Source organism: Bufo bufo, chromosome 1 (genome assembly GCF_905171765.1).
Source record: "Bufo bufo chromosome 1, aBufBuf1.1, whole genome shotgun sequence".
Lineage (NCBI taxonomy): Eukaryota > Metazoa > Chordata > Amphibia > Anura > Bufonidae > Bufo > Bufo bufo.
The window spans coordinates 842,128,389-842,152,468 of record NC_053389.1 but is presented as its reverse complement, the minus strand read 5'-3'; the positions used below and the strand labels follow the sequence as shown (position 1 = coordinate 842,152,468).

Below are 24,080 nucleotides of genomic sequence, written 5' to 3'. Positions count from 1 at the left end.
TATCAACAGTTGTTTCGCTCCATTCAAGCCCAGCGCAAGATACAAGACAGTTGGATACCAGGCCCAGACCTGCAGCCCTACCCCTGGCAAGTCACAGCTGAGGTATCCCCTACTTCCTCACCAACTGTGGAGGTAGGGGACTTCATAGACTGGTACTGGGAGGAACCCCAGTCGGCAGGTGGAGATGGGACCGTAGTCACTCCACCGTCCCAACGGGGTGGCTGGGCAGGCGGCCCAGATCCCCAACTGCCACTGGGAGTACAGGGAGAGGAGATTGTCGGTCCCTCATCTCTGCAACAACCAGAATCACTGGTAGTGGAGACAGCCGGTCTCACTACCCAGCGGCAGTATACTCTACAGGGAGGGGAGACAGTTGGTCTCTCTCCCCAGCAACAGATAGGGTATCCAGAGAAGGGGGTAAGTGATAGCCCCCCTCCACAGCTCTCTCCCAGCCCAATCCTGAGGGTAGTGGGTAAGGCTTTAAACCCCACTGACCCCTCTCCAGCAGAAGAGCTGGCATCAGAGCAGATCGCCGCTGGCCTCTGCCCTAACCGTTCATTTACTACCCAGCAGGAGTTGGCACCATGCACCCCAGCTGAAGTGCTGGCATCAGGGCAGAGCGCCGCTGGCCTCTGTCCTCCCCTATCCCCTTCTTCAGAGCCGGACTTCCCACAGGCTACCCCAGCGGAAGAGCTGGCATCTGGGCAGAGCGCAGTCGGCCTCTGCCCACCAAGTACCTACAGCTCCAAGCTAGAGAACCACAAGGAAGCAAGGAGTCGCAGATGCCCACTTAACAGCTGGGGACATACAGAACAGAGCCAGGCCCCAAAATTCAACAGGTCCAGTATTGGGTTGTGGTTGGACTGCCAGACTAACTCAGGTACTGACCGTGAGGTCAGGTATCTGGTTAGTCTTCCCTGGGAGGGGGAGATGTGTGGCGAAACCAACCTCGCCACTGGGTTTTGGAGGGGCCTGGCTACTAGCCTCTTGCCCCAGGATTATGGGCCCTCTCATCAGCCAGGCCTCATTTGTTCACAAAGGACTTGGACTAACTTGAACCCTGGTCTAATTCGTGCCATTTTGGGATGTTAAATGTCTATGTGTATTGAAAAGGGTGGGACATTGTATCCGTTGAGTAGGGAGGTCTGTTCCATTGTCTCTGTGTGTATTGGCGATGTCCTTTGTCCTGAGAGATAATTGAATTACTTCTCGGTTGTCTCCAGGACAGAGGATATTGTGTATTCCTCTGTCTGTGATGATTGCATCAACCCAGTGTGAGGTAATTCTATCACGGACAGAGGGGAGGATTTTGTGTGGGAGTGTCTGAGGGTATTGTACGTGGTTATTGGCTGTTTTTACAAAACCCTGGGGTGGTAACTTTGTTGGAAGATGTGTATAAAATGCTTGTGTGTAAAAATAAAGAGAGTTCCTGTTTTTATACCTTCATGAAGTTTTGGCTCATGTTTGGGGAATGGGATAACTACACTCTTGGGGATTGCTATATCACAATACTCCCCTGAGTATAAGCCCTTGTAAGAGCTTGTTCATGGTTCCTGCTCTCTGCAATTAGGAGAGGTTCACCCACTGGAGCCTGGAGCCTTGTCGTAGGTCCAGGGTGGGTAGAAGACGGCGAGACCTCCACCAAGCTTCGGCGGTTCGTGGGGTCTGCAGTGCTGACGGTGTCAGGTGGAGTGCTTGGAGTCCTCTGGAAGCACTAGGAGCACCTATCAACGGAGGTACCCGATCGGGGTGCTAGGCGTTCCGTTACAAGGAGCATGACTGATCTCTCAATGTTACCTCTCATTAATCAGGGCTAGTAGCATGGCTGGTCTCTCAATGTTACCTCTCATTAATCAGGGCTAGTAGCATGGCTGGTCTCTCCATGTTACATCTCAATCAGGTTCAGAAGCATGGGTGATCTCTCATTAATCAGGGTCAGGAACCTGCCTGATCTCTCCATATTACCTCTCATTAATCATGAGGAGCATGACTGATCTCTCAATGTGACATCTCATTAATCAGGGTCATCAACATGGCAATTTTCCTATTGTTACATCTCATTTAAAAGAATCCGGACCAGGGCTGATCTCTCCTTCTTACATCTCATTAATCACAGTCAGAAGCATGGCTGATCTCTCCATGTTACATCTCATTAATAGGGGTCAGGAGCATGGCTGATCCCTCCATGTTACCTCTCATTAATCAGGGTCCCGTAGATGGCTGATCTCCCCATGTTACCTCTCATTAATCATGGTCAGGAGTAGGGTTGTTGCGATACCAAAATTTTGATTCGATTTCAATACCATAAAAAAGTATTGCGATACTCGATACCATGTGAAAAAAATAAAACACTAAAAAAGCCACGTGCATTCCGTATTTTTAAAAATGGTGAATCGCGTAGTTTTTATTTTTTTTTCTGTTACAGCGTTCACCGCATATTTTAATAGTTTGGACATTTCGGACGTGGCGATATGTGATATGTTTATTTATTTATTGTTTATATATTTTATATGTAAAATTGGGAAAGGGGGAGATTTATACTTAATATTTTGGTGTTTTTTTTTAAACTTTTTTTTAAAACTTTTTATTTAATAACTATTTCCTCCCTTAGGGGCCAGAACCTGGGATCTTTTCATCCCTTGTCCTATTGATCCTAATAGAGCTCTATTAGGGTAAATAGGACCTCACACTCTCCCTGGTGCCCTGTGCATAGTACACACAGCAGCAGGGATGTTACCATGGCAGCCAGGGCTTCAGTAGCGTCCTGGCTGCCATGGTAACCAATCGAGGCCACCAATGAGAAGGGGAGGGGACCCTGTGGCCACTGCCACCAATGATTTTAATAACGGGGGGTTGAGGAGGGGGGGTGCACTGCGCCACCAGTGATTTTAATACTAGGGAGGGGGGCGGACGCACTGCGCCACCAATGATAATTAACCTTTAATACAGGAGGTGGGTGCCAGCAGCAGATCAGCGGCAGTTAACCCCTTAGGTGCCGCACCTGAGGGGTTAACTTCCGCTGATCCCAGCTTCCTGTCAGAGGCAGGGTGCCTGCTATGTGATTCTGCTGCTGGCACCGCCTCCTATATTAAAGGGTAACTATGATTGGTGGCGCAGTGCGCCCACCCCTCCTCTGCCCCTCTCTCTTCTTATTGGCAGCTGCAGCACAGGGGGGCGGGAGAGAGTGACTACTTCTCCCCTGTGCTGCTGAGGGAACATGAGCGCGCTGACAGCAGCGCGCTCTATGTTCTCTTATGCTAGGCTGTGCAGTAGGGCAGCCGAGTATTGATAAATGTCAAATCCCGGTTTCGTATCGATACCAGGACAAAAGTATTGATAGTTCGATACCCGCAGCAACCCTACTGTCGCTTCCTATTACCTATTCCCTCCCTATAATTCTCTTATACTGGCCTTCCCTATCCTCTATTCCTTTCTTATAATCTTCTTATACTGATCTTCCCTATCACCTGTTCCCTCCCGGTAATCTCCTTACAGTGTCCCTCCCTATCACCTATTCCCCCTCCCCATATCATCTTCTTATACTGTCCCTCCCTATCACCTATCCCCCCCTATAATCTTCTTATACCGTCCCTCCCCATCATCTACTCTTTCCTTATAATCTTCTACAGTCTCTCTCTATCATCTATTCTCTCCTTATAATCTTTTTATACTGTCCCTCCCTATTACTTATTCCCTCCCTATAATCTTCTTATACTGTCCCTTCCTATTACCTGTTCCCTCCCTATAATTTTCTTATACTGGCCTTCCCTATTAACTATTTCCTCCCAATAATTTTTTTATACTGGCCTTCCCTATCATGTATTCCCCTATAATCTTCTTATACTGTCCCTCCCCATCACCTATTCCCTCCCTATAATCTTCTTATACTGTCCCTATCACCTATTCCCTCCCTATAATCTTCTTATACTGTCCCTCCCTATCACCTATTCCCTCCCTATAATCTTCTTATACTGTCCCTATCACCTATTCCCTCCCTATAATCTTCTCATACTGTCCCTATCTATAATCTTCTTATACCGTCCCTCCCTATCACCTATTCCCTCCCTATAATCTTCTTATACTGTCCCTATCACCTATTCCCTCCCTATAATCTTCTTATACCCTATCACCTATTCCCTCCCTATAATCTTCTTATACTGCCCCTATGACCTATTCCCTCCCTATAATCTTCTTATACTGTCCCTCCCTATCACCTATTCTCTCCCTATAATCTTCTTATACTGTCCCTCCCTATCACCTATTCTCTCCCTATAATCATCTTATACTGTCCCTATCACCTATTCCCTCCCTATAATCTTCTTATACTGTCACTATCACCTATTCCCTCCCTATAATCTTCTTATACTGTCTCTATCACCTATTCCCTCCCTATAATCTTCTCATATTGTCCCTATCTATAATCTTCTCATACTGTCCCTATCACCTATTCCCTCCCTATAATCTTCTTATACTGTCCCTATTACCTACTCCCTCCCTATAATCTTCTCATACTGTCCCTATCACCTATTCCCTCCCTATAATCTTCTTATACTGTCCCTATTACCTACTCCCTCCCGATACTCTCCTTACAATGTCCTTATCACCTATTCCCTCCCTATAATCTTCTTATACTGTCCCTATCACCTATTCCCTCCCTATAATCTTCTTATACTGTCCCTATTACCTACTCCCTCCCTATAATCTTCTCATACTGTCCCTATCACCTATTCCCTCCCTATAATCTTCTTATACTGTCCCTATTACCTACTCCCTCCCTATAATCTTCTCATACTGTCCCTATCACCTATTCCCTCCCTATAATCTTCTTATACTGTCCCTATTACCTACTCCCTCCCGATACTCTCCTTACAATGTCCCTATCACCTATTCCCTCCCTATAATCTTCTTATACTGTCCCTCCCTATCACCTATTCCCTCCCTATAATCTTCTCATACTGTCCCTATCTATAATCTTCTCATACTGTCCCTATCACCTATTCCCTCCCTATAATCATCTTATACTGTCCCTATTACCTACTCCCTCCCTATAATCTTCTCATACTGTCCCTATCACCTATTCCCTCCCTATAATCTTCTTATACTGTCCCTATTACCTACTCCCTCCCGATACTCTCCTTACAATGTCCCTATCACCTATTCCCTCCCTATAATCTTCTTATACTGTCCCTATCACCTATTCCCTCCCTATAATCTTCTTATACTGTCCCTATTACCTACTCCCTCCCGATACTCTCCTTACAATGTCCCTATCACCTATTCCCTCCCTATAATCTTCTTATACCGTCCCTCCCTATCATCTTCTTATACTGTCCCTATCACCTTTTCCCTCCCTATAATCTTCTTATACTGTCCCTCCCTATCACCTATTCCCTCCCTATAATCTTCTCATACTGTCCCTATCACCTATTCCCTCCCTATAATCTTCTCATACTGTCCCTATCTATAATCTTCTCATACTGTCCCTATCACCTATTCCCTCCCTATCATCTTCTTATACTGTCCCTATTACCTACTCCCTCCCTATAATCTTCTCATACTGTCCCTATCACCTATTCCCTCCCTATAATCTTCTCATACTGTCCCTATCTATAATCTTCTTATACCGTCCCTCCCTATCACCTATTCCCTCCCTATAATCTTCTTATACTGTCCCTATCACCTATTCCCTCCCTATAATCTTCTTATACCCTATCACCTATTCCCTCCCTATAATCTTCTTATACTGTCCCTCCCTATCACCTATTCTCTCCCTATAATCTTCTTATACTGTCCCTCCCTATCACCTATTCTCTCCCTATAATCATCTTATACTGTCCCTATCACCTATTCCCTCCCTATAATCTTCTTATACTGTCACTATCACCTATTCCCTCCCTATAATCTTCTTATACTGTCTCTATCACCTATTCCCTCCCTATAATCTTCTCATATTGTCCCTATCTATAATCTTCTCATACTGTCCCTATCACCTATTCCCTCCCTATAATCTTCTTATACTGTCCCTATCACCTATTCCCTCCCTATAATCTTCTTATACTGTCCCTCCCTATCACCTATTCCCTCCCTATAATCTTCTTATACTGTCCCTATCACCTATTCCCTCCCTATAATCTTCTTATACCCTATCACCTATTCCCTCCCTATAATCTTCTTATACTGCCCCTATGACCTATTCCCTCCCTATAATCTTCTTATACTGTCCCTCCCTATCACCTATTCTCTCCCTATAATCTTCTTATACTGTCCCTCCCTATCACCTATTCTCTCCCTATAATCATCTTATACTGTCCCTATCACCTATTCCCTCCCTATAATCTTCTTATACTGTCACTATCACCTATTCCCTCCCTATAATCTTCTTATACTGTCTCTATCACCTATTCCCTCCCTATAATCTTCTCATATTGTCCCTATCTATAATCTTCTCATACTGTCCCTATCACCTATTCCCTCCCTATAATCTTCTTATACTGTCCCTATTACCTACTCCCTCCCTATAATCTTCTCATACTGTCCCTATCACCTATTCCCTCCCTATAATCTTCTTATACTGTCCCTATTACCTACTCCCTCCCGATACTCTCCTTACAATGTCCCTATCACCTATTCCCTCCCTATAATCTTCTTATACTGTCCCTATCACCTATTCCCTCCCTATAATCTTCCTATACTGTCCCTATTACCTACTCCCTCCCTATAATCTTCTCATACTGTCCCTATCACCTATTCCCTCCCTATAATCTTCTTATACTGTCCCTATTACCTACTCCCTCCCGATACTCTCCTTACAATGTCCCTATCACCTATTCCCTCCCTATAATCTTCTTATACTGTCCCTATCACCTATTCCCTCCCTATAATCTTCTTATACTGTCCCTATTACCTACTCCCTCCCGATACTCTCCTTACAATGTCCCTATCACCTATTCCCTCCCTATAATCTTCTTATACCGTCCCTCCCTATCATCTTCTTATACTGTCCCTATCACCTTTTCCCTCCCTATAATCTTCTTATACTGTCCCTCCCTATCACCTATTCCCTCCCTATAATCTTCTCATACTGTCCCTATCACCTATTCCCTCCCTATAATCTTCTCATACTGTCCCTATCTATAATCTTCTCATACTGTCCCTATCACCTATTCCCTCCCTATCATCTTCTTATACTGTCCCTATCACCTTTTCCCTCCCTATAATCTTCTTATACTGTCCCTCCCTATCACCTATTCCCTCCCTATCATCTTCTTATACTGTCCCTATTACCTACTCCCTCCCTATAATCTTCTCATACTGTCCCTATCACCTATTCCCTCCCTATAATCTTCTCATACTGTCCCTATCTATAATCTTCTTATACCGTCCCTCCCTATCACCTATTCCCTCCCTATAATCTTCTTATACTGTCCCTATCACCTATTCCCTCCCTATAATCTTCTTATACCCTATCACCTATTCCCTCCCTATAATCTTCTTATACTGCCCCTATGACCTATTCCCTCCCTATAATCTTCTTATACTGTCCCTCCCTATCACCTATTCTCTCCCTATAATCTTCTTATACTGTCCCTCCCTATCACCTATTCTCTCCCTATAATCATCTTATACTGTCCCTATCACCTATTCCCTCCCTATAATCTTCTTATACTGTCACTATCACCTATTCCCTCCCTATAATCTTCTTATACTGTCTCTATCACCTATTCCCTCCCTATAATCTTCTCATATTGTCCCTATCTATAATCTTCTCATACTGTCCCTATCACCTATTCCCTCCCTATAATCTTCTTATACTGTCCCTATTACCTACTCTCTCCCTATAATCTTCTCATACTGTCCCTATCACCTATTCCCTCCCTATAATCTTCTTATACTGTCCCTATTACCTACTCCCTCCCTATAATCTTCTTATACTGTCCCTTCCTATCACCTATTCCCTCCCTATAATCTTCTTATACTGTCCCTATCACCTATTCCCTCCCTATAATCTTCTCATACTGTCCCTATCTATAATCTTCTTATACCGTCCCTCCCTATCACCTATTCCCTCCCTATAATCTTCTTATACTGTCCCTCCCTATCACCTATTCCCTCCCTATAATCTTCTTATACTGTCCCTCCCTATCACCTATTCCCTCCCTATAATCTTCTTATACTGTCCCTATCACCTATTCCCTCCCTATAATCTTCTTATACCCTATCACCTATTCCCTCCCTATAATCTTCTTATACTGCCCCTATGACCTATTCCCTCCCTATAATCTTCTTATACTGTCCCTCCCTATCACCTATTCTCTCCCTATAATCTTCTTATACTGTCCCTCCCTATCACCTATTCTCTCCCTATAATCATCTTATACTGTCCCTATCACCTATTCCCTCCCTATAATCTTCTTATACTGTCACTATCACCTATTCCCTCCCTATAATCTTCTTATACTGTCTCTATCACCTATTCCCTCCCTATAATCTTCTCATATTGTCCCTATCTATAATCTTCTCATACTGTCCCTATCACCTATTCCCTCCCTATAATCTTCTTATACTGTCCCTATTACCTACTCCCTCCCTATAATCTTCTCATACTGTCCCTATCACCTATTCCCTCCCTATAATCTTCTTATACTGTCCCTATTACCTACTCCCTCCCGATACTCTCCTTACAATGTCCTTATCACCTATTCCCTCCCTATAATCTTCTTATACTGTCCCTATCACCTATTCCCTCCCTATAATCTTCTTATACTGTCCCTATTACCTACTCCCTCCCTATAATCTTCTCATACTGTCCCTATCACCTATTCCCTCCCTATAATCTTCTTATACTGTCCCTATTACCTACTCCCTCCCGATACTCTCCTTACAATGTCCCTATCACCTATTCCCTCCCTATAATCTTCTTATACTGTCCCTCCCTATCACCTATTCCCTCCCTATAATCTTCTCATACTGTCCCTATCTATAATCTTCTCATACTGTCCCTATCACCTATTCCCTCCCTATAATCTTCTTATACTGTCCCTATTACCTACTCCCTCCCTATAATCTTCTCATACTGTCCCTATCACCTATTCCCTCCCTATAATCTTCTTATACTGTCCCTATTACCTACTCCCTCCCGATACTCTCCTTACAATGTCCCTATCACCTATTCCCTCCCTATAATCTTCTTATACTGTCCCTATCACCTATTCCCTCCCTATAATCTTCTTATACTGTCCCTATGACCTACTCCCTCCCGATACTCTCCTTACAATGTCCCTATCACCTATTCCCTCCCTATAATCTTCTTATACCGTCCCTCCCTATCATCTTCTTATACTGTCCCTATCACCTTTTCCCTCCCTATAATCTTCTTATACTGTCCCTCCCTATCACCTATTCCCTCCCTATAATCTTCTCATACTGTCCCTATCACCTATTCCCTCCCTATAATCTTCTCATACTGTCCCTATCTATAATCTTCTCATACTGTCCCTATCACCTATTCCCTCCCTATCATCTTCTTATACTGTCCCTATTACCTACTCCCTCCCTATAATCTTCTCATACTGTCCCTATCACCTATTCCCTCCCTATAATCTTCTTATACTGTCCCTATTACCTACTCCCTCCCGATACTCTCCTTACAATATCCCTATCACCTATTCCCTCCCTATAATCTTCTTATACCGTCCCTCCCTATCATCTTCTTATACTGTCCCTCCCTATCACCTATTCCCTCCCTATAATCTTCTTATACTGTCCCTATCACCTACTCCCTCCCGGTACTCTCCTTACAGTGTCCCTAGCTCAGAGTTGCAGTCTGCAGAGGCAGAGCCACAGCACAGCTTCCTGCAAGGGCAGGGTTAGGGCACCTTCCTACATGCTGCCCCCTGATTGGCTGATCTAGGGTGTTTGTCAGTCTCTGAGAGAGTCAGGGCAAGAGTATCCTCCTTCTTCCTCCCCTGTGGTATTTCTCCTCAATTCTCACAGTAAAATGGCTCTGCGCTCTTTTTTTATGTGTATAATTCACAACAAATTGCAAAAGTTTTGGATTTTTTTGGGGGACAAGTTTTTGTGAAATTGATTTGCTCTTCCTTATGTGGATTGTAACACTACTGTGATAACGTGCAGTGTTTGTCAGTTACATTACATGGGGTGCCCCACGCAGGAGAGGACTGCAGAACCCCTATCAGATATCCCGCACTATAAAACCAGCTGCTCTGCATTTCCCTGCCTGGCACAATGGTGATGTATCTTCATGGTGGTCAGGGCCTGAAAGGGGCGAGAACCATAGAAGAAAGCTTTATATAGGGAAGCGGGTTGATGCCTGCGTCCCAGGGCACAATGGTGATGTATCTTCATGGTGGTCCAGGGCCTGAAAGGGGCGAGTGCCCTAGAAGAAAGCTTTATATAGGGAAACAGGTTGATGCCTGCGTCCCAGGGCACAATGGTGATGTATCTTCATGGTGGTCCAGGGCCTGAAAGGGGTGAGACCCCTAGAAGAAAGCTTTATATAGGGAAGCAGGTTGATGCCTGCGTCCCAGGGCACAATGGTGATGTATCTTCATGGTGCTCCAGGGCCTGAAAGGGGCGAGAACCATAGAAGAAAGCTTTATATAGGGAAGCAGGTTGATGCCTGCGTCCCAGGGCACAATGGTGATGTATCTTCATGGTGGTCCAGGGCCTGAAAGGGGCGAGAACCATAGAAGAAAGCTTTATATAGGGAAGCAGGTTGATGCCTGCGTCCCAGGGCACAATGGTGATGTATCTTCATGGTGGTCCAGGGCCTGAAAGGGGCGAGTGCCCTAGAAGAAAGCTTTATATAGGGAAACAGGTTGATGCCTGCGTCCCAGGGCACAATGGTGATGTATCTTCATGGTGGTCCAGGGCCTGAAAGGGGCGAGAACCATAGAAGAAAGCTTTATATAGGGAAGCGGGTTGATGCCTGCGTCCCAGGGCACAATGGTGATGTATCTTCATGGTGGTCCAGGGCCTGAAAGGGGCGAGAACCATAGAAGAAAGCTTTATATAGGGAAACAGGTTGATGCCTGCGTCCCAGGGCACAATGGTGATGTATCTTCATGGTGGTCCAGGGCCTGAAAGGGGCGAGAACCATAGAAGAAAGCTTTATATAGGGAAGCAGGTTGATGCCTGCGTCCCAGGGCACAATGGTGATGTATCTTCATGGTGGTCCAGGGCCTGAAAGGGGCGAGAACCATAGAAGAAAGCTTTATATAGGGAAACAGGTTGATGCCTGCGTCCCAGGGCACAATGGTGATGTATCTTCATGGTGGTCAGGGCCTGAAAGGGGCGAGACCCATAGAAGAAAGCTTTATATAGGGAAGCAGGTTGATGCCTGCGTCCCAGGGCACAATGGTGATGTATCTTCATGGTGGTCCAGGGCCTGAAAGGGGCGAGAACCATAGAAGAAAGCTTTATATAGGGAAACAGGTTGATGCCTGCGTCCCAGGGCACAATGGTGATGTATCTTCATGGTGGTCCAGGGCCTGAAAGGGGCGAGAACCATAGAAGAAAGCTTTATATAGGGAAGCGGGTTGATGCCTGCGTCCCAGGGCACAATGGTGATGTATCTTCATGGTGGTCCAGGGCCTGAAAGGGGCGAGAACCATAGAAGAAAGCTTTATATAGGGAAGCAGGTTGATGCCTGCGTCCCAGGGCACAATGGTGATGTATCTTCATGGTGGTCCAGGGCCTGAAAGGGGCGAGAACCATAGAAGAAAGCTTTATATAGGGAAGCAGGTTGATGCCTGCGTCCCAGGGCACAATGGTGATGTATCTTCATGGTGGTCCAGGGCCTGAAAGGGGCGAGAACCATAGAAGAAAGCTTTATATAGGGAAGCAGGTTGATGCCTGCGTCCCAGGGCACAATGGTGATGTATCTTCATGGTGGTCCAGGGCCTGAAAGGGGCGAGAACCATAGAAGAAAGCTTTATATAGGGAAGCGGGTTGATGCCTGCGTCCCAGGGCACAATCACAAATCTGATCTCACATTCCTGATAGTTTCCTTTGATTTGTATATCTGTAAGTCTTCAGCGTTAGCCGACTACTGTGTGAACGGCCACTGAGAGTGCCACCGGCTCCGTCCCACTTATCTCGTCGTGTCATCTGTGCTCCCTGCACAGTTATGTCCTTGTCACACATCTTTATGCCACGAGTGAGGGTCGCCGTGTCTAGATCCGAAACGCGCAGGGGTTTTATGTGGCAGTTTTTCACGGCTTCAGGCTTTTATCGGATGCTGGATTCCAGAGTGGTCATATGTCAGGGCTCTTCACCAGTAGCGGCACTAGAGATTGATTCATCAGGTAGAAAAGGGGCCCAAAAGCAGGAAGGGCCCCGCGTGGTCATCGTCCTCATAATATTGCTCTTCTCTCCAGGTCCCCTGGGCTGTGCACTCGCCCTTCGGTTTGGATCCCGTCCGGTCGTCATTTTTGGAGGTTTCCTTTCGTTTCTTGGGATGTTTTTAGCTTCATTCTCCACAGAACTCTACCAACTTTACCTGAGCATCGGAGGAGTGTCAGGTGAGCTACGCTATATGGCCCATAGCGCTCTACTGTACCGGGGGGAGGGGCATGCTCATAGCTCCCTACTGTACCGCCACACAGGGGGAGGGGCATGCTCATAGCTCCCTACTGTACTGCCACACAGGGGGAGGGGCATGCTCATAGCTCCCTAATGTACCGCCACACAGGGGGAGGGGCATGCTCATAGCGCTCTACTGTACCGCCACACAGGGGGAGGGGCATGCTCATAGCTCCCTACTGTACCGCCACACAGGGGGAGGGGCATGCTCATAGCGCTCTACTGTACCGCCACACAGGGGGAGGGGCATGCTCATAGCTCCCCACTGTACCGCCACACAGGGGGAGGGGCATGCTCATAGCGCTCTACTGTACCGCCCCGTAGGAGGAAGGGCATGCTCATAGCGCTCTACTGTACCGCCACACAGGGGGAGGGGCATGCTCATAGCTCCCTACTGTACCGCCCCGTAGGAGGAAGGGCATGCTCATAGCGCTCTACTGTACCGCCACACAGGGGGAGGGGCATGCTCATAGCTCCCTACTGTACCGGGGGGAGGGGCATGCTCATAGCTCCCTACTGTACCGCCACACAGGGGGAGGAGCATGCTCATAGCTCCGTAATGTACCGCCACACAGGGGGAGGGGCATGCTCATAGCGCTCTACTGTAACGCCACACAGGGGGAGGGGCATGCTCATAGCTCCCTACTGTACCGCCACACAGGGGGAGGGGCATGCTCATAGCGCTCTACTGTACCGCCACACAGGGGGAGGGGCATGCTCATAGCGCTCTACTGTACCGCCCCGTAGGAGGAAGGGCATGCTCATAGCGCTCTACTGTACCGCCACACAGGGGGAGGGGCATGCTCATAGCTCCCTACTGTACCGCCCCGTAGGAGGAAGGGCATGCTCATAGTGCTCTACTGTACCGCCACACAGGGGGAGGGGCATGCTCATAGCCCTCTACTTTACCGCCCCGTAGGAGGAAGGGCATGCTCATAGCGCTCTACTGTACCGCCACACAGGGGGAGGGGCATGCTCATAGCGCTCTACTGTACCGCCACACAGGGGGAGGGGCAGGCCCATAGTGCTCTACTGTACTGCCACACAGGGGGAGGGGCATGCTCATAGCCCTCTACTGTACCGCCCCGCAGGAGGAAGGGCATGCTCATAGCCCTCTACTGTACCGACACGCAGGAGGAAGGGCAGGCCCATAGTGCTCTACTGTACCGTCACACAGGGGGAGGGGCATGCTCATAGCTCCCTACTGTACCGCCCCGTAGGAGCAAGGGCATGCTCATAGTGCTCTACTGTACCGCCCCACAGGAGGAAGGGCAGGCCCATAGCTCCCTACTGTACCGCCACGCAGGAGGAAGGGCAGGCCCATAGCTCTCTACTGTACCGCCACGCAGGGGAGGGGCATGCTCATAGCGCTCTACTGTACCGCCACGCAGGAGGAAGGGCAGGCCCATAGCGCTCTACCGTACCGCCCCGCAGGAGGAAGGGCAGGCCCATAGCCCTCTACCGTACCGCCCCGCAGGAGGAAGGGCAGGCCCATAGCCCTCTACCGTACCGCCCCGCAGGAGGAAGGGCAGGCCCATAGCCCTCTACCGTACCGCCCCGCAGGAGGAAGGGCAGGCCCATAGCCCTCTACTGTACCGCCCCGCAGGAGGAAGGGCAGGCCCATAGTGCTCTACTGTACCGCCCCGCAGGAGGAAGGGCAGGCCCATAGCGCTCTACTGTACCGCCCCGCAGGAGGAAGGGCATGCTCATAGCGCTCTACTGTACCGCCCCGTAGGAGGAAGGGCATGCTCATAGCGCTCTACTGTACCGCCACCAAGGGGGAGGAGCATGCTCATAGCTCCCTACTGTACCGCCCCGTAGGAGGAAGGGCATGCTCATAGCGCTCTACTGTACCGCCACACAGGGGGAGGGGCATGCTCATAGCTCCCTACTGTACCGCCCCATAGGAGGAAGGGCATGCTCATAGCGCTCTACTGTACCGCCACACAGGGGGAGGGGCATGCTCATAGCCCTCTACTGTACCGCCCCGTAGGAGGAAGGGCATGCTCATAGCGCTCTACTGTACCGCCACACAGGGGGAGGGGCATGCTCATAGCGCTCTACTGTACCGCCACACAGGGGGAGGGGCAGGCCCATAGTGCTCTACTGTACTGCCACACAGGGGGAGGGGCATGCTCATAGCCCTCTACTGTACCGCCCCGCAGGAGGAAGGGCATGCTCATAGCCCTCTACTGTACCGACACGCAGGAGGAAGGGCAGGCCCATAGTGCTCTACTGTACCGCCACACAGGGGGAGGGGCATGCTCATAGCTCCCTACTGTACCGCCCCGTAGGAGCAAGGGCATGCTCATAGTGCTCTACTGTACCGCCCCACAGGAGGAAGGGCAGGCCCATAGCTCCCTACTGTACCGCCACGCAGGAGGAAGGGCAGGCCCATAGCTCTCTACTGTACCGCCACGCAGGGGAGGGGCATGCTCATAGCGCTCTACTGTACCGCCCCACAGGAGGAAGGGCAGGCCCATAGCTCCCTACTGTACCGCCACGCAGGAGGAAGGGCAGGCCCATAGCTCTCTACTGTACCGCCACGCAGGGGAGGGGCATGCTCATAGCGCTCTACTGTACCGCCACGCAGGAGGAAGGGCAGGCCCATAGCCCTCTACCGTACCGCCCCGCAGGAGGAAGGGCAGGCCCATAGCCCTCTACCGTACCGCCCCGCAGGAGGAAGGGCAGGCCCATAGCCCTCTACCGTACCGCCCCGCAGGAGGAAGGGCAGGCCCATAGCCCTCTACTGTACCGCCCCGCAGGAGGAAGGGCAGGCCGATAGTGCTCTACCGTACCGCCCCGCAGGAGGAAGGGCAGGCCCATAGCGCTCTACTGTACCGCCCCGCAGGAGGAAGGGCATGCTCATAGCCCTCTACTGTACCGCCCCGTAGGAGGAAGGGCATGCTCATAGCGCTCTACTGTACCGCCCAGCGGGAGTAAGGGCAGTCCCATAGCGCTCTACTGTACTGCCCCGCGGGAGTAAGGGCAGTCCCATAGCGCTCTACTGTACCGCCACGCAGGAGGAAGGGCAGGCCCATAGCGCTCTACTGTACCGCCTCGCAGGAGCAAGGGCAGGCGCGTAGCTCTCTTCTGTCTGTATCACCCTGCAGGAGGAGGGGCAGGCTCATAGCTCTTATCTGTCTATATCACCCTGCAGGAGGAGGGGCAGGCTCATAGCTCTCTTCTGTCTGTATCACCCTGCAGGAGGAGGGGCAGGCTCATAGCTCTCTTCTGTCTGTATCACCCTGCAGGAGGAGGGGCAGGCTCAGAGCTCTCTTCTGTCTGTATCACCCTGCAGGAGGAGGGGCAGGCTCATAGCTCTCTTCTGTCTGTATCACCCTGCAGGGGGCGGGGCAGGCTCATAGCTCTCTTCTGTCTGTATCACCCTGCAGGGGGCGGGGCAGGCTCATAGCTCTCTTCTGTCTGTATCACCCTGCAGGGGGCGGGGCAGGCTCATAGCTCTCTTCTGTCTATATCACCCTGCAGGAGGAGGGGCAGGCTCATAGCTCTCTTCTGTCTGTATCACCCTGCAGGAGGAGGGGCAGGCTCATAGCTCTCTTCTGTCTGTATCACCCTGCAGGAGGAGGGGCAGGCTCATAGCTCTCTTCTGTCTGTATCACCCTGCAGGAGGAGGGGCAGGCTCATAGCTCTCTTCTGTCTGTATCACCCTGCAGGAGGAGGGGCAGGCTCATAGCTCTCTTCTGTCTGTATCACCCTGCAGGAGGAGGGGCGGGCTCATAGCTCTCTTCTGTCTGTATCACCCTGCAGGAGGAGGGGCAGGCTCATAGCTCTCTTCTGTCTGTATCACCCTGCAGGAGGAGGGGCAGGCTCATAGCTCTCCTCTGTCTGTATCACCCTGCAGTAGGAGGGGCAGGCTCATAGCTCTCTTCTGTCTGTATCACCCTGCAGGAGGAGGGGCAGGCTCATAGCTCTCTTCTGTCTGTATCACCCTGCAGGGGGAGGGGCAGGCTCATAGCTCTCTTCTGTCTGTATCACCCTGCAGGGGGAGGGGCAGGCTCATAGCTCTCTTCTGTCTGTATCACCCTGCAGGGGGAGGGGCAGGCTCATAGCTCTCTTCTGTCTGTATCACCCTGCAGGAGGAGGGGCAGGCTCATAGCTCTCTTCTGTCTGTATCACCCTGCAGGAGGAGGGGCAGGCTCATAGCTCTCTTCTGTCTGTATCACCCTGCAGGAAGAGGGGCAGGCTCATAGCTCTCTTCTGTCTGTATCACCCTGCAGGAGGAGGGGCAGGCTCATAGCTCTCTTCTGTATGTATCACCCTGCAGGAGGAGGGGCAGGCTCATAGCTCTCTTCTGTCTGTATCACACTGCAGGAGGAGGGGCAGGCTCATAGCTCTCTTCTGTCTGTATCACCCTGCAGGAGGAGGGGCAGGCTCATAGCTCTCTTCTGTCTGTATCACCCTGCAGGAGGAGGGGCAGGCTCATAGCTCTCTTCTGTCTGTATCACCCTGCAGGGGGAGGGGCAGGCTCATAGCTCTCTTCTGTCTGTATCACCCTGCAGGGGGAGGGGCAGGCTCATAGCTCTCTTCTGTCTGTATCACCCTGCAGGGGGAGGGGCAGGCTCATAGCTCTCTTCTGTCTGTATCACCCTGCAGGAGGAGGGGCAAGCTCATAGCTCTCTTCTGTCTGTATCACCCTGCAGGAGGAGGGGCAGGCTCATAGCTCTCCAGTCTGTATCACCCTGCAGGAGGAGGGGCAGGCTCATAGCTCTCTTCTGTCTGTATCACCCTGCAGGAGGAGAGGCAGGCTCATAGCTCTCTTCTGTCTGTATCACCCTGCAGGAGGAGGGGCAAGCTCATAGCTCTCTTCTGTATGTATCACCCTGCAGGAGGAGGGGCAGGCTCATAGCTCTCTTCTGTCTGTATCACCCTGCAGGAGGAGGGGCAGGCTCATAGCTCTCTTCTGTATGTATCACCCTGCAGGAGGAGGGGCAGGCTCATAGCTCTCTTCTGTCTGTATCACCCTGCAGGAGGAGGGGCAGGCTCATAGCTCTCTTCTGTCTGTATCTCCCTGCAGGAGGAGGGGCAGGCTCATAGCTCTCTTCTGTCTGTATCACCCTGCAGGGGGCAGAAGAGAGCTGTCTGTATCACCCTGCAGGGGGCAGGCTCATAGCTCTCTTCTGTCTGTATCACCCTGCAGGAGGAGGGGCAGGCTCATAGCTCTCTTCTGTCTGTATCACCCTGCAGGGGGCGGGGCAGGCTCATAGCTCTCTTCTGTCTGTATCACCCTGCAGGAGGAGGGGCAGGCTCATAGCTCTCTTCTGTCTGTATCACCCTGCAGGAGGAGGGGCAGGCTCATAGCTCTCTTCTGTCTGTATCACCCTGCAGGAGGAGGGGCAGGCTCATAGCTCTCTTCTGTCTGTATCACCCTGCAGGAGGAGGGGCAGGCTCATAGCTCTCCTCTGTCTGTATCACCCTGCAGTAGGAGGGGCAGGCTCATAGCTCTCTTCTGTCTGTATCACCCTGCAGGAGGAGGGGCAGGCTCATAGCTCTCTCTGTCTGGATCACCCTGCAGGAGGAGGGGCAGGCTCATAGCTCTCTTCTGTCTGTATCACCCTGTAGGAGGAGGGGCAGGCTCATAGCTCTCTTCTGTCTGTATCACCCTGCAGGGGGAGGGGCAGGCTCATAGCTCTCTTCTGTCTGTATCACCCTGCAGGGGGAGGGGCAGGCTCATAGCTCTCTTCTGTCTGTATCACCCTGCAGGAGGAGGGGCAGGCTCATAGCTCTCTTCTGTCTGTATCACCCTGCAGGGGGAGGGGCAGGCTCATAGCTCTCTTCTGTCTGTATCACCCTGCAGGGGGAGGGGCAGGCTCATAGCTCTCTTCTGTCTGTATCACCCTGCAGGAGGAGGGGCAGGCTAATAGCTCTCTTCTATCTGTATCACCCTGCAGGAGGAGGGGCAGGCTCATAGCTCTCTTCTGTCTGTATCACCCTGCAGGAGGAGGGGCAGGCTCATAGCTCTCTTCTGTCTGTATCACCCTGCAGGAGGAGGGGCAGGCTCATAGCTCTCTTCTGTCTGTATCACCCTGCAGGAGGAGGGGCAGGCTCATAGCTCCCCTCTGTCTGTGTCACCCTGCAGGAGGAGGGGCAGGCTCATAGCTCTCTTCTGTCTGTATCACCCTGCAGGAGGAGGGGCAGGCTCATAGCTCTCTTCTGTATGTATCACCCTGCAGGGGGAGTGGCAGGCTCATAGCTCTCTTCTGTCTGTATCACCCTGCAGGAGGAGGGGCAGGCTTATAGCTCTCTTCTGTCTGTATCACCCTGCAGGAGGAGGGGCAGGCTCATAGCTCCCCTCTGTCTGTATCACCCTGCAGGAGGAGGGGCAGGCTCATAGCTCTCTTCTGTCTGTATCACCCTGCAGGGGGCGGGGCAGGCTCATAGCTCTCTTCTGTCTGTATCACCCTGTAGGAGGAGGGGCAGGCTCATAGCTCTCTTCTGTCTGTATCACCCTGCAGGAGGAGGGGCAGGCTCATAGCTCTCTTCTGTCTGTATCACCCTGCAGGAGGAGGGGCAGGCTCATAGCTCTCCTCTGTCTGTATCACCCTGCAGGAGGAGGGGCAGGCTCATAGCTCTCCAGTCTGTATCACCCTGCAGGAGGAGGGGCAGGCTCATAGCTCTCTTCTGTCTGTATCACCCTGCAGGAGGAGAGGCAGGCTCATAGCTCTCTTCTGTCTGTATCACCCTGCAGGAGGAGGGGCAAGCTCATAGCTCTCTTCTGTATGTATCACCCTGCAGGAGGAGGGGCAGGCTCATAGCTCTCTTCTGTCTGTATCACCCTGCAGGAGGAGGGGCAGGCTCATAGCTCTCCAGTCTGTATCACCCTGCAGGAGGAGGGGCAGGCTCATAGCTCTCTTCTGTCTGTATCACCCTGCAGGAGGAGGGGCAGGCTCATAGCTCTCTTCTGTCTATATCACCCTGCAGGAGGAGGGGCAGGCTCATAGCTCTCTTCTGTCTGTATCACCCTGCAGGAGAAGGGGCAAGCTCATAGCTCTCTTCTGTATGTATCACCCTGCAGGAGGAGGGGCAGGCTCATAGCTCTCTTCTGTCTGTATCACCCTGCAGGAGGAGGGGCAGGCTCATAGCTCTCTTCTGTCTGTATCACCCTGCAGGAGGAGGGGCAAGCTCATAGCTCTCTTCTGTCTGTATCACCCTGCAGGGGGCAGAAGAGAGCTGTCTGTATCACCCTGCAGGGGGCAGGCTCATAGCTCTCTTCTGTCTGTATCACCCTGCAGGAGGAGGGGCAGGCTCATAGCTCTCTTCTGTCTGTATCACCCTGCAGGAGGAGGGGCAGGCTCATAGCTCTCTTCTGTCTGTATCACCCTGCAGGGGGCGGGGCAGGCTCATAGCTCTCTTCTGTCTGTATCACCCTGCAGGAGGAGGGGCAGGCTCATAGCTCTCTTCTGTCTGTATCACCCTGCAGGAGGAGGGGCAGGCTCATAGCTCTCTTCTGTCTGTATCACCCTGCAGGAGGAGGGGCGGGCTCATAGCTCTCTTCTGTCTGTATCACCCTGCAGGAGGAGGGGCAGGCTCATAGCTCTCTTCTGTCTGTATCACCCTGCAGGGGGAGGGGCAGGCTCATAGCTCTCTTCTGTCTGTATCACCCTGCCGGGGGAGGGGCAGGCTAATAGCTCTCTTCTGTCTGTATCACCCTGCAGGGGGAGGGGCAGGCTCATAGCTCTCTTCTGTCTGTATCACCCTGCAGGAGGAGGGGCAGGCTCATAGCTCTCCTCTGTCTGTATCACCCTGCAGGAGGAGGGGCAAGCTCATAGCTCTCTTCTGTCTGTATCACCCTGCAGGAGGAGGGGCAGGCTCATAGCTCTCTTCTGTCTGTATCACCCTGCAGGGGGCAGAAGAGAGCTGTCTGTATCACCCTGCAGGGGGCAGGCTCATAGCTCTCTTCTGTCTGTATCACCCTGCAGGAGGAGGGGCAGGCTCATAGCTCTCTTCTGTCTGTATCACCCTGCAGGAGGAGGGGCAGGCTCATAGCTCTCTTCTGTCTGTATCACCCTGCAGGGGGCGGGGCAGGCTCATAGCTCTCTTCTGTCTGTATCACCCTGCAGGAGGAGGGGCAGGCTCATAACTCTCTTCTGTCTGTATCACCCTGCAGGAGGAGGGGCAGGCTCATAGCTCTCTTCTGTCTGTATCACCCTGCAGGAGGAGGGGCAGGCTCATAGCTCTCTTCTGTCTGTATCACCCTGCAGGGGGCAGAAGAGAGCTGTCTGTATCACCCTGCAGGGGGCAGGCTCATAGCTCTCTTCTGTCTGTATCACCCTGCAGGAGGAGGGGCAGGCTCATAGCTCTCTTCTGTCTGTATCACCCTGCAGGAGGAGGGGCAGGCTCATAGCTCTCTTCTGTCTGTATCACCCTGCAGGGGGCGGGGCAGGCTCATAGCTCTCTTCTGTCTGTATCACCCTGCAGGAGGAGGGGCAGGCTCATAGCTCTCTTCTGTCTGTATCACCCTGCAGGAGGAGGGGCAGGCTCATAGCTCTCTTCTGTCTGTATCACCCTGCAGGAGGAGGGGCGGGCTCATAGCTCTCTTCTGTCTGTATCACCCTGCAGGAGGAGGGGCAGGCTCATAGCTCTCTTCTGTCTGTATCACCCTGCAGGAGGAGGGGCAGGCTCATAGCTCTCTTCTGTCTGTATCACCCTGCAGGAGGAGGGGCAGGCTCATAGCTCTCTTCTGTCTGTATCACCCTGCAGGGGGAGGGGCAGGCTCATAGCTCTCTTCTGTCTGTATCACCCTGCCGGGGGAGGGGCAGGCTAATAGCTCTCTTCTGTCTGTATCACCCTGCAGGCGGAGGGGCAGGCTCATAGCTCTCTTCTGTATGTATCACCCTGCAGGAGGAGGGGCAGGCTCATAGCTCTCCTCTGTCTGTATCACCCTGCAGGAGGAGGGGCAGGCTCATAGCTCTCTTCTGTCTGTATCACCCTGCAGGAGGAGGGGCAGGCTCATAGCTCTCTTCTGTCTGTATCACCCTGCAGGAGGAGGGGCAGGCTCATAGCTCTCTTCTGTCTGTATCACCCTGCAGGAGGAGGGGCAGGCTCATAGCTCTCTTCTGTCTGTATCACCCTGCAGGAGGAGGGGCAGGCTCATAGCTCTCTTCTGTCTGTATCACCCTGCAGGAGGAGGGGCAGGCTCATAGCTCTCTTCTGTCTGTATCACCCTGCAGGAGGAGGGGCAGGCTCATAGCTCTCTTCTGTCTGTATCACCCTGCAGGAGGAGGGGCAGGCTCATTGTGCTCTCCAGTCTGTATCACCCTGCAGGAGGAGGGACAGGCTAATAGCTCTCTTCTGTCTGTATCACCCTGCAGGGGGAGGGGCAGGCTCATAGCTCTCTTCTGTCTGTATCACCCTGCAGGAGGAGGGGCAGGCTCAGAGCTCTCTTCTGTCTGTATCACCCTGCAGGAGGAGGGGCAGGCTCATAGCTCTCTTCTGTCTGTATCACCCTGCAGGAGGAGGGGCAGGCTCATAGCTCCCTTCTGTCTGTATCACCCTGCAGGAGGAGGGGCAGGCTCATAGCTCTCCTCTGTCTGTATCACCCTGCAGGAGGAGGGGCAGGCTCATAGCTCTCTTCTGTCTGTATCACCCTGCAGGAGGAGGGGCAGGCTCATAGCTCTCTTCTGTCTGTATCACCCTGCAGGAGGAGGGGCAGGCTCATAGCTCTCTTCTGTCTGTATCACCCTGCAGGAGGAGGGGCAGGCTCATAGCTCTCTTCTGTCTGTATCACCCTGCAGGGGGCAGGCTCATAGCTCTCTTCTGTCTGTATCACCCTGCAGGAGGAGGGGCAGGCTCATAGCTCTTGTCTGTATCACCCTGCAGGAGGAGGGGCAGGCTCATAGCTCTCTTCTGTCTGTATCACCCTGCAGGAGGAGGGGCAGGCTCATAGCTCTCTTCTGTCTGTATCACTCTGCAGGAGGAGGGGCAGGCTCATAGCTCTTGTCTGTATCACCCTGCAGGAGGAGGGGCAGGCTAATAGCTCTCTTCTGTCTGTATCACCCTGCAGGAGGAGGGGCAGGCTCATAGCTCTCTTCTATATCACCCTGCAGGAGGAGAGGCAGGCTCATAGCTCTCTTCTGTCTGTATCACCCTGCAGGAGGAGGGGGCAGGCTCATAGCTCTCTTCTGTCTGTATCACCCTGCAGGGGGCAGGCTCATAGCTCTCTTCTGTCTGTATCACCCTGCAGGAGGAGGGGCAGGCTCATAGCTCTTGTCTGTATCACCCTGCAGGAGGAGGGGCAGGCTCATAACTCTCTTCTGTCTGTATCACCCTGCTGGAGGAGGGGCAGGCTCATAGCTCTCCTCTGTCTGTATCACCCTGCAGGAGGAGGGGCAGGCTCATAGCTCTCCTGTCTGTATCACCCTGCTGTCACTACCAGAGCTTTGAGACGTTCTCACTGCTCTGTTTCTCCGCCCCTGTGATGAAGTCTTTACTTTCTGTTTCCTTCCTCCCAGCTGTTCCTCCTGCGGTCGATTTCCCTGCCTTTAAATCACCCCTCCTCCTATTGTAGGGCGTGGATTATAGTTCTCATTTCAGTTGTAGCTCTTGCTTGAGTATCTTCACTTGTAGCTATCAGTTCACTGGACCTGAGTTCTGCTGCTGCAAGCACTCCGGATATTGCCAGCTGTCCTTGGATCCGTCTTCTCTGCGGCTGCAGCACCTTCAGCTAAGTGTGCAGACATTGTTGTGTTCCTGGTTATTTTCTGACTGGATCTGAGGTGGCCACGGTTCCCTCCATATACTGAGCAGGGCACCGGTGGCCGTGCCCCTTCCACTATTGTAGGGGTTACAGTGGTCATTAGTCTTAGGTACGTGGGCATGCCTCGTTCCGCCATTTGGATCCGGGCATGTGCTTTAGCAGCATAGGGAGAGCTTTGAGGGTCTGACAGGGGTCACCCTTTATCCTCCCTAGTTTGGGTCCGGTCAGTAGCTCTTTTTACTGTGTATACTCTTGTTGCTCACATACAGCCGTGACACCTGCAGGAGGAGGGGCAGGCTCATAGCTCTCTTCTGTCTGTATCACCCTGCAGGAGGAGGGGCAGGCTCATAGCTCTCCTCTGTCTGTATCACCCTGCAGGAGGAGGGGCAGGCTCATAGCTCTCTTCTGTCTGTATCACCCTGCAGGAGGAGGGGCAGGCTCATAGCTCTCTTCTGTCTGTATCACCCTGCAGGAGGAGGGGCAGGCTCATAGCTCTCTTCTGTCTGTATCACCCTGCAGTAGGAGGGGCAGGCTCATAGCTCCCTTCTGTCTGTATCACCCTGCAGGGGGAGGGGCAGGCTCATAGCTCTCCTGTGTCTGTATCACCCTGCAGGAGGAGGGGCAGGCTCATAGCTCTCTTCTGTCTGTATCACCCTGCAGGAGGAGGGGCAGGCTCATAGCTCTCTTCTGTCTGTATCACCCTGCAGGAGGAGGGGCAGGCTCATAGCTCTCTTCTGTCTGTATCACCCTGCAGTAGGAG

At 51.9% G+C, this 24,080-nt stretch overlaps 1 protein-coding gene across 10 annotated transcripts in view; it reads left to right on the top strand.

Annotated features, from left to right (window-relative positions):
- LOC120986730 (monocarboxylate transporter 13-like) overlaps positions 1-24,080 on the top strand; it is a 144,714-nt gene that overhangs the window by 117,949 nt on the left and 2,685 nt on the right. For all 10 annotated transcript variants that reach the window (XM_040415442.1, XM_040415436.1, XM_040415439.1 and 7 more), the window contains one exon: positions 12,399-12,542. In XM_040415442.1, coding sequence (XP_040271376.1) covers positions 12,399-12,542 — 144 coding nt within the window. The remainder of the gene's footprint in view (positions 1-12,398; positions 12,543-24,080) is intronic.